Genomic DNA, 16,096 nt, shown 5'->3' with positions numbered 1-16,096 from the left:
CTTCCACGCACGCCGTTCCTTTTAGCTAGCCCTGATTTGTCGAATTCACAATAAGATGTCTTTTGTATACAATGGTTATGGTGATTCACTTTTTCTCTTCGCGGTTATCGTTTGTTGGTTCATTCTTGTGGTTGTAATGGAAGGTAGTAATGTTCAGGTGTAGATACTTTTCGGGGTTGGTATAAATTGATTGTGTGGAGTGTAGAGTGAGAGGGGCGCGGGTTATCGTAGCGGTTCTTTCCTCGCTTTGCACCAATGAGGCCCAGGTTCGAGTCCCGACTTGGCCCAGGCTTTAAGTGCATTTGGTTTCCAGTCCATACTCGCTCTCGCAGGTTTTCTCCGGGCACTCTAGTTTCCTCCTGCCTCTAAAACTGGACCTTCTTCCTAAACTCCGTAAAGTGATGCTGATTGATAGAGTGTTTGAATAAACGTGCAGTTATTGGCCTAAGTTGCTGAAGGTGATATTAAAGCAAAACAACAACATAGAGTGAGAGAGAACCTTTTGAGTGTTGAGAGTCATCGTATGTCAGTGCATTGATTCTACCTCCATGGTCAGTGTGACAGTCGCCGTCACCCTAGCCACCAGGCGAGTGGATGCAGCCACTGCAGGCACTTGAAAAGGCCGGCCAACTACGCAAGTTGTCGAGGCCGCGAGCCACCGCATTAGGGGTTAATTCAGGGTAGACTTGTACTGAACCCCTTTGTTTTACGACGCTTTCCTAGTCTGACCAGACACTCACGAGCAGTTGGTCGATTGTCCGACTCCACGATTTCCCTGAATTACTTTATTTAATTCATTTTGTAATGTCTTAAAGCAACACTTTTTGACTCTAGCAATTATTTTGAAACCTTATGTGATAATATGTAAATGTTTGTGCTGTTTGTCAGGAAACCTTCCATGGTATATGCCCAATGGAATAGAGATTTGCAGTTTTCCGTGTTACTTTTAAATTTACTAGATAACCATTTTACCCCGGAGTGGTAACGCAACACCTCACCTTATGAGACCGCACCAGAAGTGTCAGCAGGGACACCGAGTGGTGACAATCCGCTGCTGCCATGGGCCCATTTCAAGATCATCGTCACCCTCTCCACGGGAAGTTAGTACTCTTTGCCCATTACAGCTAACTCAGAGTATAATTTGCTTTTAAGATTTACTTTTCTTATTTTGTGGCCCATTTTACTTTCCTTATTTGAATTTGAGGCTTGAACATAAACTAAAGTGCTTGCTTAACGAACTGGTTTTTTTGGCATTCTGTTGAGATCATGCAAAGCTGTCTTTTTGTTTGGAATAATTTGCTTGCACTTGCAGAAGTTCGTTTATGCCGTAAAGTTGTCTTTTATTATTTGTTTACTTCTGCTTAGTTTGATATTTGGTTTGGTTTAATTTGGGAACAACCAAACGCTGCATTGTGTTTAACGTGCTTGTGTATGGATGCTTGAGCTGATTTGATTTTGCTACTTATGCAAGACCTACAAACCAAAAACTCCCCGGTCAGACTGACCTAGAATTGGGTCCCATTCGGCATGACCCTTTTCCGGGTCAAATTATGACCCCAAAAGGGTCAAATATGACCCAAAGGGTATCATATTTTGAACTCAGAAAAGGGTCACGCCAAATGGGACCCAATTCTTGGTCAATCTGACCCAGAAGTTTTAGAGTTCATTTGCTGACAAATTTATATTTTCGTTCTTGAGTTCAAAGAGGTTCTTCCCTGCTTGCTTTATTGAGGTCAAGATAGATCTAATTCGGGTATTTTGGGTATTTCTAGGGAATTACTTGACAAAATCCTAATGGAACTCCTTGAGGAAAATTGAAAAGTATCATTTAGGCATGATGAGATCTCATAAAATACCTTTTTGTGTAAATAAAAATGATTCAAATAAAACTAAAAATCTTACGAAGTAGCAAGCATTCGTTGCGCTCTGGATATGGACATATTGGGCATGCCAGAAAGTGGTGTAGTCAAACTACTTTCAAATGGCCTAGCCTTAAACCACAGTAATATCTGTATCCCCTGAGTGCTGCTTTGCCCAGGAATAGAAGGTTAGGTTTTGGCAGACTTATGCCGAAAGCAATATGAAAATAAGGGGGAAAAAAGAAGAAAGACCCACCTGGGATTCTACGCAGTTCTGCGCACTTTCTTTATCAAATCAATTACAATAAATAATTATTATTCTAGCGGAAAGAGTAGGAACTTTTGTAACTTTTGTTGTGTATAGTAATGAGGACTACACAAGTGTAGTAGTGTGTGCATGTCCTGTGACGTAAACAGGATGGGTGGAGCATAGCGCTATGTGTAGGTAGAAAGCTCTTTGGTTTGCGCGTGATCAAACAAGCGCGTAAGTGGGCGGAGCTTGCTCTTTGTTAGGGATTCTGCTAGTTCAGCGAAGCTGTATCCGGTACGTAAGTGTGACTTCACTTCAGTTTAAACCACGCCCACTGCACACGTGCACTGCACATGGGGTTACATGCATTGATCGCCGTTTATGCGGAACCATGGAACCGGAAGTTAACGCGCAACTTCTGCGCTTGGGAATCGTGGCACGTCCGCCTTTGGGACGAAGTCACTCACAAACTGGATAGGGCGTTGTGTATGCTGCTATATGCTAGGTGCGGGCAGACCGTCTCCGTGTAGCATTACACAGGGTGTACGGTCCAGCTGGTCTCTTGCGGGTGCATTATTATATAGGGTGCGTTCGATTAGCTTCCCTGAACACACCAGTGTTACACCAAGGGGCCACTTCACTACTGACTGATATTTTCACTCCATCCACTTGCTGGTGTACATGTATACTGGTCCTAAGTTTGCCTACTATAAATGTACAAGCAGCACTGTGTAGACTATTTCCAGGCACTGCATTGCTATTCTGAGATTCTGTATTCAAAGCAAATGGCTGCGGCTAGGAGACACCCTTGCACCTACATGTACGTATGGAAAGTGACTGAAGTCACAAGCCTCAGCTTGTGGCTTCCTGGGGCACCCATGTTATTTCCAGATGCAGTCAGTATTGCATAACCAAATCACTCAATCCATACAGCCTTTCTCTTGGTCACGGATGGAAAGGACACTTGTACCTGAAGCCCACACCCTTTCCACATTTATCAAACGTTCTCTTGACTGACTAAGCTAAGGTTATATAAACATGATACTGTATGAAATTTGGCCACGGAATGGTTTAAGACGTGCCCGGTTTGTTAGTAAGCACTTGAGTACTATACTCAAGGTGGTTCTATCTGAGGGCAGAAACGCAATGTGACTATATGGATTTCTTTCTCTGTGAGCACTATTGTACACTGGTGCTTGAATATCCATCCTTTCAAGCTGAGACATCATGATGTTGGAGTCCTATGTCCCTCTGCCCTTGGCCATGGTACCTCTGGGTATATGGGTGAGTGCCACTTTCCTTACAAGATGGTGGGAGTACTTCACAGAGTAGTATTACCCATGACTCCTGTGCTCATTTACCTCTTGTTTCACTCAATCCTAATAAAAATGCAATGATAAAGACTTTAACTGATCGGTTTGGACAAAAATATCCCCAGCACAACCATTACAGATTCCAATGACACATCAGGGTTGGCAGATGCAAGCAATGGTAAGCATTCTTGTCCAGGGTTGCAAACTTTACGTTCCACTGTTCATCCTACTCAAGAATGCAAATCAGTTCTAGTCGAATCTATCAGTTTCTGAAATCACATAGCTGTGGTGACAGAAAAGGTGGCACACTTACTCCATCAGAAGTTAAGAGGAACAAAAGTGTGTTACTGATGACATTCAAAAATACACAGGTGCTCGGTTTCGGCCTTGATTGATGTCAGGAATTCAGGAAAGTCTTGGCCTCAATTTCATTGATCATCCTCCGACCGTAGAAGTCCCTGTACTCCTCCGGCAACTCTTCCAGGCACTTCACTGCTCGGTTTAGGATCTGAAGGGCTCTCGCTGCCGCCTGTGGATCTTTGTTGCCATAGGGATCTTTGTTGTCATAGCAACTGGCATCCAAATGTCGGAAGAAGACATTTACGGCAACACTGAAGTCTAACGACTGCACATTGTGAAACCACAAAGCTGGGATGGAGAAGGAATGCAGAAAAATATCTTACTTGAAAATGCTTGGTAACTTTTTGTGTCTGTTTTAGCTTGAAAAGGAATATTTGGTATGCTTCCAGTTGTTTTGGAAATGTTCTAACACAATCTTGATAGCTTCTAATTTTCTAAAACATGCACTGGCAACATTATAGTCAATAAAAAGTAACGCAAGATAAGCTTCTATATCTTCAGACTTGCCAAACCACAGCTACAGTCCTAAACATCCACTTAAGGGACCGAAATAGCCACAGTGTGGTTGCAAATAAAAACACTTACAAATACTTAAAAACAGCAACAACAGTTGGGAACTGATCAGTAGAAATCTTGGGCTTTTTCAGTAAGGCCCAGTTTTAGGACCCTACCCGGTTGACTTTTACAATTGTCTGACAACTCTGCCTGGCACCTTTCCCACTTACCTGGAATAAACAGCACATCACCAGGTTGTAGATGGCACTCAATAGGCCTTGCATGCCTGAAGGCAGGGTACCTGACCAGGTCAGGATTGTCAATGTCTAAGACAGCTGATTTATCACCTATACAAGTGTGACACAACCAATAAAGCCTGTTAACAAAATAAGATCAAGCAACAGAAAGTTTTTATTGACCTACTGGTCTCTTACTTCTGGTATTCTGGAACACAATTCTTTGATCCACTAAGAAAACATTCAAACGCGTACTGATCAATGCTGTTCTTGGATATCATGGTGTAACATTTTACAAAGATTTCCAGAAAAAAACATTCATTTAACATCTCAAACTACCCCATCCCAACGGGGTAGCTAGTTGCAATAAGACCTGACAAGCACGCCTATAGGCTATATCTAAAATGCAACAGAGATAAAAAAAATTGGTGGATGTACCTGTGAGATACAAATGAGTTGCATCTGAAGGTCTGAAGAGAACCACCCGCTTATGACCACTAATCTGTATCAAGAGGTTGTCCATGATCTGGAGGAAAAAGAAACCGATCTCATTCTCTTTTCATACCAATGGGTGCATGCACATCATGAATTATTGTCAAATTTATTCCTAAATTCACTTTGATTGTGGCATGTAATGATGCCATTTTGTGCCAACTTGTGGATTATGTGCCTACATCATAGTGTGTCCAGAGTTGCACTCCAGCAGATCCTAGCCGTAGGACGCTGGAGAAGAACGCGCCTTCCTTGAAGTACCGAGGAATGGCCACATCAGCCGCCAGGGTTGGAAACTGCTTGGTTAGATCTGCAGGTTCCTTCAGGCAGAGTGAATGAAAATATAAAATGCTTCTGAAGCAAGCAACATCTGATCTATTACAAATAAGTTTCCCGCATGCTGACATTATTCACTTTTTCATCAGTGCTGAATGAAACGATTCCTGTGAGGAAAGGTCACGCTTCATTGCTGTATTCTCTCGTATTATCTACGGCATACATGGTGTAGTATCTGCAGTTTAACACCTTCAATAATTTTTTAGCAACAGGACTGGTACTGACACAATAATGCTCTTGACTTCAGTCTCAGGTAGGTTGCCTCTTTCATTCTCAAACTCTCACTGTGCTTCAGTACTGAAAGCTAAAGCCAGTGAAAGGACTGTGAGTTGATATTTTCAGCAACGAGACAAAGTACTCAAAGCAAAGAATGTGAAATATTAACTGGGATACAGTGGACGCTAACAAAAAAGAGACTGTCACAATGTGTGGTTGTCGGGGCGCTGGAGTAAACATTTTGTGATTTTTCTCTTTTAGTGGGGAGGGAGGGAAGGAGTGAAGGACGCAAGAGCCAATAAGAGATAACTTTCTCATTCCCGACTTGAACAGAAAGTGAAGATAGAAGTCACCTTTCTGGGATCACCTCCGAGTGCACGGAAGTAATACTTCTCATCCTGTAACAGATTAAAACCAAAGAAGCAGCCTGTGAGTGAGTGAATGTCTGATTTCCTATTATCTGCACAGATATTACACCCACCCTGCCATTGATTGTCAATATTTGTCCAACAATGAATGGGAGGGAGTGACCTGAACTTTGTGGCAAAGTCCACTTTTTGCTGTCCTCACCAAGTGAAGAATTGAATCTTGTCAATGTTGTTTATCAATGGCGTCCAGCTCCTGCTAAAACTGATTGAAATTACAACACATTGGTCAACAACAAAAGATCTTGCTGTTAAAGGTATGGGCCCAGAATGTCATTGTAGCACATACACATGTGTTGATTCCTATTTCCCTGCTTGAGGTTTCAAGCTGCTTTAACCCCTTGACGGGGATTTCCTTCCAAACGCCGACTCCAGGAATTCCAGCGTCGCTTGACCATGAAGGCCACCTGCCAAACCGCAAATTCTCGTTTTGTGGCCCTGCGTGCTCTGCACGCTTTGAGTTACATGGTGAAAAGGCTGATTGTTTGATGGCATGCGGCTCTACTCACCCTTCCCGTTGCCTCTTTTCAAAGTGGGGACTATTGTGAAGCTGGTGATTATGATGCAAATTCGGTCTTTTCATTTCTAGGCTACGCACAAAGACCAATTACAATATATACAAGAGCCAGGGTCTGCCTTCTTTCACCGTGTTAGAATAATAGCTGAAAAGCGGCCAGAGGATCTCAATTTTTACGGCGGCCATAGCCGCTTCCCGGCGCGAAGGGGTTAAGGCTTCCTTTTTAGCTTGTTTGAATTAACTTACAAAAAATTCTTTTTTTGGTGCTTCTGAGTTATTAATGATTTTGGCTTTGCAGTTTGAGGGGTCAGTTCTATACAACATAATACATGTCGTCTAAGGACCTAAGGCAAGTATCTTGTTACAATTTCGACAGAAATGAATGGCTCAACGATGCAGTCAGAACTGGGGAAAATGCGGCAGGTCTGTTATTAAACTGTATGATCAACTAGGAGCTGGTGAGTAAAATTTACCATGTTCAAGAGGATACAGGTATTTTTCAAAAAAATCCTCTAAATAAGAGCAGGGCATGGACGACCTTTACATAGGTAATTTGGCACTGAATTTGGAACTGAACGTGGCATGGCAAGAAGTTTTGGAAGTCATGCAGAATGTACCTACTGGTTTGAAGAAGAATTCATCATGCATGTGTTCAGCTGCTCGTCTCACAAAGATGTCAAACGGCAATGTCCTGAGGAAATAGCAATTACAATAAAAATGAAAACAATCACAAATAAAGTATGTACTATACGTTGAACATAATTCATTTTTATTCCTAATTTCTGATATGACAAATTTTGGCTTGGACTGATACTCTGGCTGTAAAATCTGGATGCTTTGTTTCCAAGGAAAGCATTAAAAAAAAAAGAGTGGGACCCTGCCCCTTCTGAAAATAATTGCATGTACTGATGGCACTTCTCTGCAGCACCAGCCTGAATGTTACCAGCATGCTTGTCAACAGGACAATGTATCAATTTCTCTTCTTTGAAAACCCTTACAACCTATAAAAAATTCTTCATACAATGTACCGTGTACTTGTAAATGTAAGTTCAAAGAAGAAAATCTATGGTGACCAAAATTTTTCTTTTTGCGAGTCATGAATCATTTGTTTTCTGTTTTTGGGAGGGGATTTCATCTTTTTTTGTGAGCTTTTACAAGTATCATAAATATAACAAAAGATGAATTGTAAAGTTAAGTTTTGGATGTTTGTATGTAAAACTGAAGAGAAACTACAGAGTAATTCTTATTTGTGATCACTTTATTATATTCAAAAGACGTAAGTCTGTAGGCAAGAAGCCATAAAATCAGTTCAGTCATGGATATTTATACAGTGTACATGCAGGACTTGATTGATGATGGCTCTATAGACAGTAGACTGCTCTGATTCTCAACTGCACATATATGGCATTTCTTTTTTGCAATGTTTCTTTATTTCTGTTTTGCAATGTACACATACGTACCTGTAGGCATAATTTTTGCTGACAAAGTCCATCTTTGCGGTTGGACTGACATGAACTTTGACCTCCTGGGATCCAACCTTCTCACAAAGGTAGCCTTCTGTCCATCTGGATGTGCAGTCCCCAATGTCTATCCCTCGGAGGACTGCAGGCTTCCTCTGCCAGAAATCAGAACAGAAAGACTTCAAGACTATTGGCAGATGTAGATAGAGTTGTTATCAGGCATAACTTTTCCTCCAATAAATGTGGTCCATCTTTCCCTTTACAATCAATTTCAAAGGGCTGATATCAATTTAAGCAACCACTTGAAACACCACAGGCTTCCAATTAAATAACTGTAGTTATCTGTCTCATGCATCAAGCATTCAGACCATGTGGCCTATGACTACATTGTACACATACATGTATACATTTTAAACATGCACATGTAAGTCTCAATACACAAGCAGTAAATGCCAATTCCCATTATGAATGCACGCGATCCACAATACAATTGTATATCTTGGATCCTAATTATTGAATCTGGTAATACATGAAACAGTTAAAGGAAAACACAAACTAGTGTAAAATATCTACTTGGGAAGGTCATTTATGAGCTGCATGAGCCAAGTGAGCCATGCAAGGCAGGCATGGCGAGAAAAACTACAACGCAGTGGCCACTACTAAACACTACTAAAATGGCTTGGTCAGGGCTGTAAAGGCCAGGGCCTTGCAAAAATATTTAAGAAACAGAACTTACTATATCCATCTACCACAATTCTAGAGTTTTATAAGCACCAAAACGACTTAAAATTTTCATCTAAAAACAACTTTTCAGTTCATTTCAGCTTTCCTGAGCTAGATAAAAACTTCCACTGGAAGTGTCATGGTAACCTAAAAGAAAATGAAATCTGTAGGAACCTGTTCTTGTTCATGGTAAAACAGGTCAATTAATATCCTGCAGAAGCATGTGGTTTGTTGGATAGGCAGAGCGACACAGCATATAGTTCTAGGCTCAGAGATGGATGGACAAACCGTGGAAAGAATTCCACACTGGAACATCACTTGACATCCTTTGCACAAATCCCAAATTATAAGACTGACATGAAAATACTTTTGTTATGCTCCAACTATGGCCACATCCCCAACTATACTCAGGCCACTCCCATTTGGGGCAGTGCATATCAGTAGCATGACAGGGATGGGTGTAGCTTTCGGAGGGGGGGGGCTGGGGCAGTTGATGGGCATCAGCATTTAGATCTGCTACTGCGTGATCATCTTTTCGTAAATTCTAGCATATTTATTGGTTGTAAGAACAACCAATTGGCAGAGTCAAGCGAAATAACCAATTTCAACTCTGACTCTTTTACTACACGTACTGGTACCTATGCTTCTGCGAGCCCTTGATTAACATAGTCTGAACCAAATTACGTGTACATGTAAGCTGGTCCTGACACTGATAAAGCAGTGTTTGGCTCAATGTCTGCCACAGTTGGGCAGGGGCAAGGAAGCGGTCCCAACTATGGAGGTATCTCACTTGAACTTTTAAAATCCTGTCACAGAACTGGCAGGAACTGATGACAAACTTACCTGGTCCTAGTACTGATTACTGAAGTGCAGAGTTTGGCTCAATGTTGTACCAGCATATTGCTTTCAATGAAGTTGACCATACATGTATCTGCATGTGCCAACGAGTAACTTGTCCCTCAACTTGATCAAATGCATTATTCATAATAGCAATGCGCTGTCTCCTGTCCGTACAGAAGTTGGAATCTCCCAACATGGTATCGCAGTTGGGACTAACCCAACTATAGTTGGGACTGGCCCCAGTATTAGTTGGGACCGCAGCCATACATGCAGTAGGGACATAACACTTTCACAATATTTTGCTGCTAAATTTGACGTTAAAGGGCATATTATCACTTTCTTGTGGCTGATTATCACTTCAGGGAAAATGAGTGATGTCCACATGTATAGAAGTCGGTAAGAGTTTACATGGACACCATTAATTTACCATTGCATGTGTAGTGTATTACACCCAACTGAAAGTGACAATGGAAAGTGTTCCACATCACTGCCTAATGGCTAGTATAAACCACTACAAGGGAAAAATAGTGAAGTTTGTATACAAAAATGATGGAACTCTTAGCACGACGACAATACCCTAATTTAAAAAAGTCCAACTTAGGCTTAAGTTTTAGCAGGTTACCTACTGAAGCATTTACTTGGAAAACACTTAGACCTAACATTTTCAGACCAGTCTCATAGCATTTGTACACAGGGTGTACTCAAGTGATGCCTGGGTATAAGCCTTATCGCAAATACTTCATGGGTTATTATTCACAATGGCGAAATGGCATTGTGGGAAGGGAAAAGGAGCAAACATTGCCCCATCTTCATTCCCACAATGACACTGTGCATAATCACTCAGGCACTGATCACTCAGGCACTGATGCAGTATTTACGATAAGGTCTATGGAACTAGGCCTACATGTATTTCCTGAAATTTTCTCAGTCCCACTGGGTTTCTGCACAGGGTGTTGAGTGGCGTCTAAAAAGAGCCCCATGCCATAGTTAACAAGGTTAACTTCTGTGCTGGATGCAGATGATGAAAATGACAAACCTGTGGATAGACCTCTGACATAAAAAAGTCTTTGTCGACGGTTTCGAAAATGTACACATTTTCAGTCATGTTTGAGTTTCGCGAGTAGAAGCAAGAGTAGGCCCTACTCCAAGTTTTTTACATTTTCATAATACCACTGAGTAAATTAACGAAAAATCGTGACAGGAAGGGCTTCACTCATGCTTCGCTCATATGATCTCCGGTGGTCACCTCGTAGTGCGCCCTCTAACCAAGTGAGCAGGTTAGTACATACATGGATTTCATTCAGTAACAGTTAGGTTTAGTGATTGAAAAGGACAAAAAACTTCAAATTAAATATCAAAAAGCCACATATTCTTGTATAAATTATTACTGCATCTTTAACAAAAATTTTGTTCAAAAAGGTCGATTTAACATTTGCATCAATTTGACTGGCCTAAATAAAATCCAATATGGCAGCCTCCTGTCGACAATTTTTGTGGCGCTCACTTCAGGTGAACCATGCCCAAAATTTCACCAAATTATCAGTTTTACCGATGTTCAGTAACAGAAATGGATCAAGAAGACACATGTGCTCTACTCAGTGGCTAACTGGAACTGGAAATAAAATTAACTCTCAGCTCGCGGTAAAGCGTATCGGTCTTACCAGTGCCTCGCCGATCTGTTTTTCAGCTGTGGGCGCAGTATGTGCGTCAACAATACGACTGTATTCGAACAGCATGCATGATGGACACGATCGGGACGGAGAAAATAAAGTGAAGCCAGTGTTTGTTGCCATTCCGAATCCGTTCAAAGTCATAAGGAACAAAATTTATTTCTGGATGATAAGGACCTATTTTGATGCAGATTTCAGGGCTGAAGACTTCATTTCGGGAGCTAAGCAGGTATCGTTTTCCAGGATGGTCACTCCAGGAAAGAATTCCATGTACAGATGCCATTGATTTTCCCTGCAGTTTTCTATTACTATTACTATTAGCCATCTGAAAGCTATAACATGACCCAATAAGCCAAATTTAGCAGGGAAAATATTGCTTACAATTTGTAGACCATTACTGCCATAACTGCATGAGATGTCATGTGGCGTCCATTTATGGAACCCTTGCCCCATTCCATCACAAGGTTATTTGAAACATGTTGAAATGAGTCTGCAGATGGTTTTAGATGACTTTTCAAGTGGTCAGAGTAGGCCTAATTACATGTAGGCCTTTTTTCTATTTGTTAGTACTTGTATTTTTCTGACAACATTAGTGTCAGATCCATTCCCTTACAACTGTTTTTGGCAGTTACAGCTGTTGAGATATTATGTAGAGGAAAAATTGGCATCAGAATGCAAACTTCTTCGGGTTATTTTTTTTACAGTCATGGCTGTCCTTTTTCTAGAGGGAGCCTGGGTAGAAAGACAGACTGGTCATTACTTCTGATTTGAGTAGGTGTGACTTGGTAGGAATTGAAAAAAGGAAACGGCTCTAAGTTCAGAATCCATGACAGAAAATGTGATTTTTTTTTTCATTGCTGCTAAATTTGATTGCAATACTACATTATTGTATAATTATATGTTTCTGAAGAAATTCTGCAAAAGATGCCCTAATCCTTAAGATGAATATTATCATATCTTTTGAACAGGACATTTGTGCTTTCACTTGATCCTGTATGAAATCTCTGACGTCACTTTCCTTTTTTAAACAACCTTTCACAGCCACATATTAAAAAGAAAAGTTGATTGGCTGATGACAGCATTATTGAGAAATCATGCAGTAAGATGGAAAGATTGCTCAAACTGTCAAAAGTCAAGCAGTCATGCAGATCCACTGATCACACCTAATAGAGGGTTTGCGTGGCTACCATCTTGCAGGCCAGTGCTTTGTTCCACAGGTTGTGTACAGAGGAGGTTTCCCTGTGGAAGAAAAGAACTACATGTACCTTGTAAGATTGCTACCACGCAAAGCCTCTGTAGATGCATGTACTGTACATGCACAATACCATGTTCATCTGAGCAATGTACATGTACAGGTATGCCAATTGTTATCGCTGAGAATTTTGTATGTATTTTTAAGCTTATTTAATATTAAGACAGAAATTGGCAGTGAGCAGATTCCTCAACGTTGAAATTCTGGTATCGTTCTTGCAAGGGTGCATTTGATCCCGTTTTAATGATACCTGGTAATAGCAGTAGGGCTAATCACAACTCATAAGCAGACAGTAAGGCTGACAAAAACATGTACATGTATGTATTCTCTCAAATCAGTTCCTTTCTCATTTGTTTTTGGTTTATATAACTCTGAAATTGCAGGCTCTTTGCACAATCTCAAACTGCATTGCAGAAGGTAACTTTGACCAACTAGACGGTCTGCTCTCCAGAAAGGTAAATGAAATGACAATAAGTCATTTAATCAGTGAGTGATCTTGGCCTTAACACGGTAACACCACATTGAATTTGAAGAATTTTGATTTGAAGACTTGACATTGGAGGAAATGATATGAAACAGGTTTGAGAGTTACATGTAGCTTGAATTCTTTTGAAAATTAAACTGTCATTTTAATGCTACATGGTAGTACCATATTATTTGGGACACAAAGATTTCCATTTGATTTCTGTTGGATAGTATTTCAATTCAACAACATTTATTTCCATATTGACATTATGAATAACAGAGTTACATGTGAATTTCAGTTATGTGTAATACATAGAAAGTTAAATAATATTAATAATAGTAGCACAGTGTTTGAGTTTAGGTTAATAAATAAATGATGCCACCATGAAGGAAAATGGTGAAGCAACGTTTTTGTACCTTTCCCTTGCACAAGACGAAACAAAACATTTTGTCATCCTGTGTTATTTTTTGTTTTGTCCTGCCACTAAAGCTTCTTGATGAAGTGAAGGAAACTTGTCAGAGTCTGGCTCTCAGAGATCGTACCAACATTCAAGTCAACACGGACGACGTTTTGCATGTCTTCCCTCAGAATGTCGCCGTCCACTATGATGAGAGAGGTGAGGGTCTTTCGGTGCTCCCTCTGATATGAAACGGTTGAGCTTAATTTTCCTAATAAATATGCTACTCTGTCTTGTGTATTAATTCACTGTCCCATGAATGCAAAGGTTTTATGAAAACAGCATCGATACTGGAACAGCAATGTGTTTGTGTTGTCTCTTCAAAGCAGGTGGGAAGTTCTTGAACATTCTGATGCGGTTTTGGTGTCACAGCATGGCAAATGATGAGAGCGACAGGGGCGTGGTGGGGCTACGCATTGGAAAGCCACCCCCAGGGGTGTCTGAAGAGGAATTCCAGAACATGGGAAGTGTTATCAGCTGCACGTATGAGTAAGTAATGATGACAATACCACTTCACAAAATACAGTTGACATTAATGCATTGAAAATAATCCGCTTTTTTGCATTGAAAAAAATGGTTGCTCCCAGATGTTATGTGATCTCTTCATGGTCCTCTGTGCCTTTCTTTGGCATGCAGATTTCACCGGGACTTTTCGGCTGGGGTCGACCCCAGCTGGGTAGTGACCTACATTCAGCATGGCAAGTGGCTGAACACCCAAGCAAGGTGGCTGCCTAAAGAATGGTCCTGATTGGAATTGGTCCTAATTTGGGATGGGCTTGATATGAATTGGGCTAGATTCACGGACTTCATATGAAAAGATCTGGGCACATAATCCCTGAACCCGCCCGCAGAGGTCATTGAAGCCACCAGGTAGCCATCTTACTGTGCCGAATAAAAATGTAACACCAGAGCTTACTCGCTGTTGTTAATCAAATTTGTTCCTGGTATCAATATTTAGAATGGCAAGTGAGTCAACCATCGCCTTTGTGTTCAGCACAGTTAAATGGCCGCCGATGGCTTCCTTCGGTTCAAAAGCATTGCGAGTCCAGATTTTTTTTTGACGTCTGTGGTTTTGATTTGGAAAGGGCCTGCTAAGGAATTAGCTTAATTGGGAGTATAACTGACTTCGAAATGGTCATGATTGGGCATGATCATGATTGGGAACCACCAACTGCAATCATTTGGAGCAAGTTGTAATTGCAGCTTATTTTCTGTGTCAGTTGGCTTGTTTCTTCACAGAACAAAAACAAAACTTGACACTGGGAACTGTGCTCCCTCTTAACCAAAGTTGATTGTACCTTGGCATTTAGTCTGACAATAATTGACTTTAGGGTCATTTTCAAAGTCACGAAAGTAGTTACTCTTCATTATCAATTGGGCACAAGAATACTTTGATGCATTATTCAAAGTAGTTACTATTTGGCCTGTGTCAAGCAAAGGTACCATTTGTGAATGAGTTCCCGGGAGATAGGAATTATGTTGGCTCAACTTGTAACCTGCTTCTGTCCAACAAGTGCGTCTAATCATGCCAAGACAGAGTGAAAAGCATAGCTCAGTACATAGTTGCCAACGTGTTCAAAGCTTATATATAACGGTTTGCCCGTACTCAACGTATATTAATAAGCACTGTATGCTCAGTGCTTGTCCGAGAGGGCAAACCGTTATATATAATTAACATCTTCCCAACGCAAAAAATACATCTTGAAAAAAAGTGTTCAAAGCTCCTACCTCTTGGCGCAATCACATTGTTTGTAGATTTGAGGGTGTTCAGATGTACATTGCACAATAAATACATTTATGTGCTCACTGCATAATCAGTTGTCTCTGAAGAGTTGAATTCACAGTCCCACCACTTGAAATAAACTGAACATGGATTGTCTTCTGCTGGTAACATTATATTACTTTAGTAAATGCAGCACTCTAGTTTTGTTGGAAAAAAATTTAAAGCTGTTCTGGCAGGTCAGTAGTAATGACAGAAACTTTTGGAAACTTTGTACTATTGTTCTCCAAATCATCAAATCAACATCAAACAAGCGATTGTCGGTCCACTTCTGGCAGTAAAACTTGCTGAAGAATAGGCACCATCTCATTTTTGAACCTGGCGTGGCTCTTCTGGAAGTGTTAAATATTGTGGTTTTAATTAAGTGTACTTTGTATCACAGGTAATTTTGAAATTGTTAATATAACAATGTCCGCTTACTAGGTTTGAGTGTACTGCTGAAATGTTTAAATGGAACAGAATACTCCAACTTGATTTAAAACGAAATTTAAAATTACAGCCGTTTCAAAAAGAAGGCGATTGTCAACAATGTTTGTTTCTGCATTTAAAAGTTATGACAGTGTCTAATTCAAGAGAGACTGTAATTATACAGCAAATACGGGAAATATGCTAATCGTCAGTTGATGCAGAATTTTATTTTGTATGGTGTAATGGTCATTTGCTGCGGGTGCTATTAAGCATACGGTACAGTGTGCTCAGTCACTTGCACTTCCGCCGGGCGTGACCTGTCCTTGTAACACATTGGTGGCGCGCCCTCTATTTTTTCGGTCTTTTACCCCAGCTTAACCAGACAAATTTCTTCGTGGCTGTCTAGGGCCGTTTTCCAATACTCATTCGGCTCCGTCTCAGGCTTCAACTGTTTTTACTACCTCACTTTGAAGCAGTAAGCGCACTCATTACTCTAATAGTGGCACAAAACATCAAATAAGATGCAAGAGAACCAAAACTT

At 40.7% G+C, this 16,096-nt stretch overlaps 2 protein-coding genes across 4 annotated transcripts; one reads left to right on the top strand and one right to left on the bottom strand.

Annotated features, from left to right (window-relative positions):
- Positions 1–1,140: 1,140 nt before the first annotated feature.
- tyw5 (tRNA-yW synthesizing protein 5) lies at positions 1,141–10,778 on the bottom strand. Of its 2 annotated transcripts, XR_002600098.2 has the most exons (9): positions 10,559–10,778; positions 7,960–8,114; positions 7,121–7,190; positions 5,911–5,955; positions 5,188–5,325; positions 4,952–5,039; positions 4,508–4,624; positions 3,736–4,070; positions 1,141–3,488 (listed from the first exon to the last, which is right to left on the bottom strand). XR_002600098.2 is itself a non-coding variant. In XM_022256221.2 (8 exons), exons 1-8 carry the CDS (start codon positions 10,625–10,627, stop codon positions 3,820–3,822), a joined length of 933 nt encoding a protein of 310 aa, XP_022111913.2. In that variant the 5' UTR covers positions 10,628–10,778; the 3' UTR covers positions 1,141–3,819. The 2 variants fall into 2 exon arrangements, 1 of the variants encoding a protein (XP_022111913.2); XM_022256221.2 differs by having other exon boundaries at positions 1,141–4,070.
- Positions 10,779–10,963: 185 nt separating this feature from the next.
- maip1 (matrix AAA peptidase interacting protein 1) lies at positions 10,964–15,760 on the top strand. 2 transcript variants are annotated; one of them, XM_022256223.2, is made up of 5 exons: positions 10,964–11,421; positions 12,828–12,899; positions 13,400–13,526; positions 13,694–13,856; positions 14,004–15,760. In XM_022256223.2, exons 1-5 carry the CDS (start codon positions 10,990–10,992, stop codon positions 14,113–14,115), a joined length of 906 nt encoding a protein of 301 aa, XP_022111915.1. In that variant the 5' UTR covers positions 10,964–10,989; the 3' UTR covers positions 14,116–15,760. The 2 variants fall into 2 exon arrangements, with proteins under 2 accessions (XP_022111915.1, XP_022111917.1); XM_022256225.2 differs by having other exon boundaries at positions 10,965–11,421; positions 13,697–13,856.
- Positions 15,761–16,096: the final 336 nt, after the last annotated feature.

The sequence above is a fragment of the Acanthaster planci genome, linkage group LG03, assembly GCF_054643075.1.
Source record: "Acanthaster planci isolate LZ-2023a linkage group LG03, COTS_SCS, whole genome shotgun sequence".
NCBI lineage: Eukaryota > Metazoa > Echinodermata > Asteroidea > Valvatida > Acanthasteridae > Acanthaster > Acanthaster planci.
This window is presented reverse-complemented; position numbering and strand designations above follow the sequence as displayed.